Source organism: Elaeis guineensis, chromosome 6, assembly GCF_000442705.2.
Source record: "Elaeis guineensis isolate ETL-2024a chromosome 6, EG11, whole genome shotgun sequence".
Taxonomy (NCBI): domain Eukaryota; kingdom Viridiplantae; phylum Streptophyta; class Magnoliopsida; order Arecales; family Arecaceae; genus Elaeis; species Elaeis guineensis.
The window spans coordinates 6,301,123-6,309,910 of NC_025998.2; the positions used below are offsets into that span (position 1 = coordinate 6,301,123).

Below are 8,788 nucleotides of genomic sequence, written 5' to 3' on the forward strand. Positions count from 1 at the left end.
CATTTTTGCTGTTCAAATTGATTTACTGCAATGTTTTTCCTTCTGTAATTTGCTTGCATTGATTTTATTATACTATATTGCTGTCATATGGATATTGTATTGTAAGCTTCTATAATGCCTGCATTTCTTATGGTTTCTGTCTTAGGTTTATGAACGCATTAAAGCACCTTTACTCACTTTAGTGGGCTCAGGAAGTTCAGAGCAATCATATGCAGTACTAAGCCACCTGCATTTGTTGGTTATGCGTGCTCCAATGTTGTTTTCGTCAGACTACAAACATTTTTATTGCCAGTTTAGTGAACCATCATATGTGAAGAAACTAAAACTTGAGATGCTGACTGCCATTGCTAATGAGAGCAATACCTATGAAATTGGTATAATAACTAATTTCTTCCTTACACTTTTCAAATGCTTAAACTTGCAATATTTATGCATCATTGTTAATTATCCATATGAAGCAGTTTTCTATTTAACAATACATTCATTTGTTGAATAAAGTCTTGATTGAATCCACGCCCAGTGACCGAGTTGTGCGAATATGCTGGAAATGTCGATGTGCCCATTGCAAGAGAGTCGATTCGGGCAGTTGGAAAGATAGCATTGCAGCAGTATGATGTGAATGCAATTGTCGACAGGCTGCTTCAGTTTCTTGAGATGGAGAAGGATTATGTGACTGCTGAAACTCTGGCAAGTATCTTCAGAGCACATTAAGCCGCTGTTGTATAAATGGCTGTTGAAATTCATTTTTATAATCTAAGTGATGTGAAATGTTACGACTTCTTTGGCCTACCTGCAAAATTTATTCACAGGTACTGGTGAAAGACCTTCTGAGAAAATATCCTCAGTGGAGTCATGACTGCATTGCAGTTGTTGGGAATATTAGCAGCAAGAATGTTCAAGAGCCAAAAGCCAAAGCAGCTCTCATATGGATGCTGGGAGAATATTCCCAGGACATGCTTGATGCTCCTTACATTCTGGAAAGTATTGTTGAAAATTGGGATGACGAACATGCACCAGAGGTATTAATTTTTTTTAATTACAGAGACTGTTGGTAGAGTAAATTGTGTACGATACTTCCTAAGCCTAGCTACATTATCTATCGTTTCCTTCCAGAACTTTTATTTCTGAGGACATCTTTTGGGACAAGGGGCCCAAGGCTCACTGCCTCTCATGCTTGCTTGCTCTATATATCCAGTGATATAAGCGAGGTCTTTAAGATGGCATTCTTGTAAGAGAGAGCTTCGCAAACTGTGATTGGCGATTAGCTGTTGATGAGAACACTGTTGTTTGTGGACAATAAAGAGATGCTTTTGCCTTTTTTTTTTTATTTTTTTTTTCAGTGTTATGAGTGGTTTAAGACAGAAGCTATGATATTCATCAAACCTTTGCATTTGTCTGTCAGCTCAGGTGGCTTGCTTCTTAAGAGGGTTGTCCAATCAGTTCGAGGGTGGTGTCTGCCTGTGAAGGTGAAGACTTTGCTTGCAATGTGCACATAGGTATGGGGTAGGGGTGGCCATTGGGTGACTTGGGTCTGTAGAAGGTTAAGGCAGGTCCTTGTAGAGGTGTAAGTGTGGGGTTGTCCTTATAAAGGGTATTTGATTTAGGGTGGTTGGTACTAGATTTGATCTAGGACTATGCTTGGTTTGGAGAGGAATTGCTTCAGTTGTTATGTGAGGTAGCTTTCAATTCTTCGGCCATAGAAACATGGGGTCTTTGTCCTTACAATGTTTTCAAAAGATTATTTTTCCTTCTTTATGTCAAGGTTTCCTTGCATTCATTCCCTTCAGACTCTTCACATTTCTGAAGCCTCATAAACACTTCCAAATGACTCTGGTTTGCTTTACTAGTGGCTTAAGTAATGTTATTTTGAGGGGGATGCAATTGGTTGGTTCTTGCTCACTCTGCTATCTTGGTAGTGAGAGGTGGGGGATCACCTTTTCATACTCTGCTCCTGTGGTTGAATATGCTTTTCTGAAGTTTGTTTAAGGTTGAACATACATGTATTGTGATATGAAAATATGCTTGCACAAAACTCGTTATTTTGCCTTTGAGGAAGTCATTGTGGGCCAGTCAGCTACATGATAGTGGTTCAGCCTGTTTTGCAATTTTTTGGTTCTTATCACCCTCATAGATTATTCCATGACGTTCTGCTGATGCCCAACACTGATGCTAATCAAATCTGACATGGTAATTTCAGAGCTTATTGCCAATTCATTGCTGGTTGTCATTAATAATCACCTCATATGATTAAACCTGAGTAGTGTTGTAGATGACATATATTCGATTCACAAACTAATTGAATCAGTTTTCACTGAACTAACACGGAGACGAAATTCTTCATAAATGTTGTGGACATCTAAATGCCCAATAATTTGTACTTGTCAGCCAAATGCAGGTTTCTGTAATGTCCAGACCTTACCATATTATGTAATGATTTCCATTGCTTTTGCTTTGTTATCTTGTTGTTGCCTGTATGATGTGAGCCAAAGCAGATTTGTGGTCATGAGTGATTTGATACTCTTAGATCTTCTTTCTCATCTTGACAAGTAGTCATGTGGCTTAAATTCGACCCGTTATGCATTCTTTCTTTTGCAGAAAATTGATATCTCAATCTCTATTTTCTGTCCATGCATATTGCATATGTGCACATGTTTCGTATTAGATAAGTAGTTATGCATCAAGGATATCTAATGCACTGGATATCGTCTTGTCTAGGTTCGCTTGCATCTTCTCACTGCAGTAATGAAATGTTTCTTTGGAAGACCACCAGAGACACAAAAGGCCTTGGGAGCTGCTTTAGCTGCTGGCCTAGCTGATTCCCATCAGGTACTGCTTTGTTCATATGCTATGCCCCAGAAGCTGGAATACATATCAACTGAAGGTTCTTTAAGTTATAAACGAAAATTTTTTCTGTGTCTTCTATTAAATTGCTAGCTTATTGCAGGATGTTCATGATCGAGCCTTATTCTACTACAGGCTTTTGCAATATGATGTATCAGTAGCAGAACATGTTGTAAACCCTCCAAAGCAAGCTGTTTCAGTCTTTGCTGATACACAGAGCAGTGAAATTAAAGACCGCATATTTGATGAGTTTAACACACTATCAGTTGTATACCAGAAGGTAACCCAGTTTGTTTTATGCTCTATACTCTTTTCATTTTATTTTTCCTTGCAAGGACTAGATTGAAAAAAACAATCACGGTTTGGACATAATGAGGCATGATAATTCATTGTTATTATTTAGAAATTTGTGTTCTTTTGGTGATTAATGATTGCTCATGTTTTCATTCTACAATGCAAATGCTAAAGATAGGTAGCATACATCTTATGGATTGTCCAACTACATTACAAAGAAACAACTTAAATTGGAAAAAAAAGGTCAGTTTCATGCTCAAACGGATGCAAGTGGCAAAGTCAACACATCTATTCATAATTCTATTAGATATTATCTGGTTTCTGCTTTGTAAATATTTTTTTTCTCGAATCAGTTTTTACTTAATTGTAAGAAAAATTTGATGTATGATGTCCTTCTGAACAGTTAGTGGAAACTTGATGATGACATCTTTCACTTCTCAAAAAAAAGATGACATCTTTCACTTATGATCGCTAGATCCCAACTCCAGTTTGGCTGATAGGCACAAACACACATCTATATCTCTCAATTGTTTTAGCTTAGCTTGTGTTTTAGTCACTCCATGTAATCTATCTTCAGTTGTTAATCGATATGGTTGGACTATCTAACTTCTGTTATGAGCAGCATTGACCATCAACTGTTGTTGAAATCAGTCAGTTGTCATTGCTATTGAAAATACATTTTCTTTTTGTGTTGAAAGGCTTGTTCTAGGCCAACTTAGTGGTTTTGATTGAATTTTCTTATATATGTTCCATTTTCATTTAAATGTTTAGCAGACTTGCATCATAGGCTGTTAAAAGTTTGCCAATTATACTGTAAACTGATGCACATTTTCTGTCATGTTTATAGCAACTTATATCATTTGAAACAGTTCTCAGATGCAATATATTGGCAGGCATCTGCTTAATTATCGAAGATGTGAGAAGCCCAGATGTAATTGTGCTGTTTAGATTTATTTTAAGTGATTGTTTTACGTTACGGCTGTAAACTAGTGTTTTCATCATTAAGAGCACCATCAAGGCAGACAACAGGCCTTTTAATGAGCATGTAGATTTATGGCTGGACATACAGATCAAGTGCCCTCTTATTGTTGCCATCAGGATGTTGTTGACTTGATCATGTATGTTTTGCTAAGTAAAATGGGGAAACGTTGTGTCCTTGGTTAGAGCCATAGCATCTCTCTGCATCCTAAAGAATGGTGGTAGCTATCATTTTGAGGTTCTACTAGGAAAAAATTATGTTGGGGCATGGATTCCCTTCTTTACTAGTTTGGTTATATGTTTTGCAAGCAAATTCACACTTGAAACTATGGCACCTCTTACACTAATGAGCTAGCATGCTTGGTTTGTTTGGATGTCCTGGCAACTATTTCAAAGATTGGCATGCCAGGCCGTCAAATTGTTGACCATGAACCAACTGGCAGGATCAGTGTTGCTGAACAACACAGTGCAGTCCCTAGAATTTTGGGATACTGTAAATGATCTTTTAAGATGATTATGGTATCCTCTGTGTGGACCAGTTGTATAGGTTCTCCACAATTTTTGGATTTATCCAGCTCAACATATAATTTGATGATTTATCCAGCTCAATATTCCATGTAATTTGAGTCTAAAACTGGATGCTGGCTTTTATTGTTTTAGCAAGCCAGAAATCCCTCTTTCTTGTCAGCAAGCGCAGGAAGAGTATGCCCATCAGGGTCAGGTAAATGTTAGATCTTCCATGTGCCTTTGTAACACTTGGTGCTATTCAGGAGGCTGTAATCCTTGTGCACTAGTTGTAAGAGGAAATGAAGGTTTCATAACTGTTCCTAAAGATGTTACGTATTGTATTGGCCAACTTCATCTGATATATCTTGTCATCGACCTTTTGCTGGTTCAATTACGGTCATCACGTCTCTTAAATCTCATGATCCTAAGCTTGGATGAAACTTGCAAGATAGATTAGCTGTCTTGTAAAGCTTTAAAAATTTCTTGTATCTTTTGGTCTCATTAGATTGATGCCCTGTTCTGTTTCTCAAGAATATTTTTCTTTAAAAAGTTTAAACTTCTTGTACTAGGTTTCTAATTGATGTTATAAAATTGCAGCCCTCTTACATGTTTACGGATAAGGAGCATCGGGGACCATTTGAGTTTTCAGAAGAACTTGGAAATTTGTCCCTGGGAGCAGAATCTGCAGATAATGCTATGCCAGCTCAAAGATATGAAGAGAATGATCTTTTATTAAGCACATCAGAAAAAGAAGAAAGTGGAGGTCCAACCAATAACGGCTCTGCTGTCTCAGCATATAGTGCTCCTTCTGACCATTATGGATCCTCGATATCTGTTAATTCACAGACACAACCAGAGACGGCAATTTCAGTCCCTGGCTTGTCAGCATATACTTCACCAGCAACCTTAGCCATTGATGACCTTCTTGGTTTGGGTGTTCCTTCTGCCCCTGCACCTCCAACCTTGAAGCTTAATCCGAAAGCAGTTTTAGATCCTGGTACTTTCCAGAGGAAATGGGGCCAACTTGCAATATCCTTGTCACAGGTTTTCTTCCTTTAACTTAAGAACCATGTCCCCTATTAATCATGTTTTATATTGATGATTTCTTGTAAATGTGTGCATATATTCTTTTGTGTATTGCAGTATTAGAAACATGAACAATTTATTTTTACTGGTTATGTTCTCTTCCATGTCACTCATCAAGGATGCTTTATCTTTTTATCTATTCTAGAGGTAAGCAGAAGGTTCTGGGTGGAGGATCTTGATCCCCTTCCAGGCTTGTTACTGTAAATCTATTCCGATATGTTATAGGTGTTGTCTTCCACCACCCCCTAAGAAAAGAAAAATAAGAAGAAAATAATAAGGGTCACAGGGGGCTTGTGTCATTCTTAAATATATGCTTTTGTAAACCAACATTGTAGCAACAAGGCGTAATCCTTGTTGTGGTTGGTGTTATTAACTTCATCATTGGGTTCCCAGCAAAAAGCTACTTGATCCTATTAAACCCAGTCCTCCCTTACTGAGATCTTTACAAATTCTTTTTCTCATGATTCCTGTCCTGGTATACTTTCTCTCTCTCATTTTTATAGTTGGATTCAAATTGTAATGCCCCTTCTTTCTTGGCAGCTTTTGTTTTTTGTTGCAGCTTGCGTGCAACCAAATTATTTGAATTAGTTTTGTGTTTTCCAGTGTTGTTGTGACATAATATTACAGATGGAATGGTCGTAAATATTATTCCAAATTTGATGAAATGAATGTTCTTTTATATTAAAAAAGAAAAGCATGTACATATGCATGCACAGCTCTGTGTGAACCTGGTCATTTTTGACCTGCTACTTATGGTGGTTCTTACAATATGTGTATATGCTTTTCTTTGCACGCCATGTTTGGATTGCAAAATACATGCTGTTATTAGAGACCTTTTCTCTTTTTTTGTCATTCCAAAAATTTTGATAGTGGTAAGTAAAATGCATAGAACAGTATGAAACTGACTGAGAGGGACAGTTTGTTAACATTGAAATACACTCTTTAGTTTTGTGACAATTTTATATCTTTGTTTTTTTTCCATCATAATTACCTACAGATCTTCATTGCCTATAAGTTCACATTACCCACGGGCATCTCCCAGTTTTTTGCAGATCATATTTCGGTCTACTGAACTCATGCTTCTTTCTACTTGGCCCATGTAACATTCGCCTAGTCAGAATTTATAAGAGTGGTAGCATGGTTCTAGTATTAAAATTCAATGAATTTAAGCTTACATATGTTATTCATCAGCGATCCCCAACATTTTGTGAATGCATATATGATTTCCTAGAAATTTTTATGAAACATGAAATTGTGGTAAAACTGAGATGGATACTCAAGATGAAGAAACTCAGAGGCTGTACTAATTAAGGAACTCACTCAAATTGTCGGCCACCTAGCATAACAATTGGATCATATGATCGGAAGGAAGATCAATGGCCATTAGGTAATTCATATACTATAGAATTCATCAATCATCACTCACATAAATGTATATTTTCAATCTCATTTTTACTATCTTTTAGTATCAAGTCTGAAGGGTCAAAAACCTAAAAGAGGATACAAGGAACATAACTGTTGTCTTCTTAAGAACCTAAAGAAAACTGAAAACTAAATGCAATAGTCTGGGTGACACTTGTATGTTAGATACTTACGTTGCTCTTTTGAAACCCAAGTTTGATGAGCTATCAAGCTTGGAAGAATGTATGACATCTTTGAACATAAATATTTTCTTTTCAATTAATGTGAATCTCAGCCTTGTTCAACCTTTTGTTCGGTTATGGTCCCCAGTCGCTCCCCTGCAACCTTTTCTGGGGTTCTTTTCCGGTGATAACCTTGATGCCAGCATAATACGACTCGAGCCAACATCACCTTGGCCCCTTTGAGAGACCCACATATTCCATGCAACCTTATTGCTTTAGTTCTGCCTACATGCATTGCATTTGCACCAAACCGTGCTCCTGAAGCATGTCTTGATTGCATGCAGGGTTCTGGTGCCAAACCAACTAACAGTGGGTGGTTATCTCAATTTATGATGTCAGAGGATCTTTGTGCATTTTTTGTTCCATGAATAAATTTTGGCTTCTGTATTTCAAAATCCTTCAGATATAAGATTTGAAATAGTTGCATTTACTTTGCAGGAATGCTCCATGAGTCCTCAAGGACTTGCAGCCTTGACAGCACCTCAGGCCCTCATCCGACATATGCAAGGCCACTCTATCCAATGCATTGCCTCTGGTGGTCAATCACCGAATTTCAAGTTCTTCTTTTTCGCTCAAAGGCTAGATGGATCATCAGCTTTCTTCCTTGTGGAGTGTATTATCAACTCGTCATCAGGAAAAGCACAGATAAAAGTTAAGGCTGATGATGGGAGTGCATCAGAGGCGTTCTTCACAATGTTCCAATCAGCTTTGTCGAAATTTGGGGTAGCCTGATTAAATTTTGTATTATTCTGTTCTTTTCTCTGTCTCTCTCTTGATGCTGTTTCTGCTGGCTTAGTAAATTATACGGTGTTAACGGGAAACTAGTTATCTTGTACGGAGTGGTCTGAAATTCGAGTAAGCTCATAAGTACTTGGGGTCTGGGACAAAATGCTGGATATTTAAAATCCTCATGGTGAGTGCATTTTTTAAATCAATAACATAAATAGGCTTGGCGTTCTTAATGGTCTGTGGGAGATCAGCAAAATTGTGCATGCTTAGGCATATGAACAGCAACAGTCCCTTCGTTGAACCGCTCTGGGTGTCTTGAATAAAGGTTCACTGATGGTAAGCTTGCAGGCATTACTGCAGTTAGTCTCCAGTTTATGTAATTCTGCTGACTGAGAATGCTTAGAACAAATTCGTTGTCCATAACAAGAAGTTATGCGTCTAAACTGATGTTTTATGTGAAATGCTCATGTTTATAGAACTAATTTATTGACTGTTCATAAATCACCGTTATTGATTACAACATGGTTTCCAGAAGGCTGTGAAAAATGTCACAGATGTCCAAGAGTTCCGATAGCACCATTGTTCTGTTACAATGGAGTCCTTGGTGGAACTGTTATTGATTGCTACAACCCTCGGTTAAGGTTCCTACCCCACCGCGCCCCGCCTATCCTGCCCCATGGAATTGTTTGTTTTAAACGACGACAGGTATA

The 8,788-nt window shown here is 37.7% G+C and overlaps 1 protein-coding gene across 1 annotated transcript in view; it reads left to right on the forward strand.

Moving 5' to 3' along the window:
• LOC105047505 (beta-adaptin-like protein A) overlaps positions 1 to 8,311 on the forward strand; it is a 44,414-nt gene extending 36,103 nt beyond the window's left edge. Inside the window, 7 exon segments of the mRNA XM_010926445.4 lie at positions 146 to 374; positions 521 to 687; positions 810 to 1,019; positions 2,716 to 2,826; positions 2,945 to 3,121; positions 5,218 to 5,664; positions 7,788 to 8,311. Of these exon segments, the coding sequence (XP_010924747.2) occupies positions 146 to 374; positions 521 to 687; positions 810 to 1,019; positions 2,716 to 2,826; positions 2,945 to 3,121; positions 5,218 to 5,664; positions 7,788 to 8,081 (1,635 nt within the window). The 3' untranslated portion in view covers positions 8,082 to 8,311.
• The last annotated feature ends 477 nt before the right edge of the window (positions 8,312 to 8,788 follow it).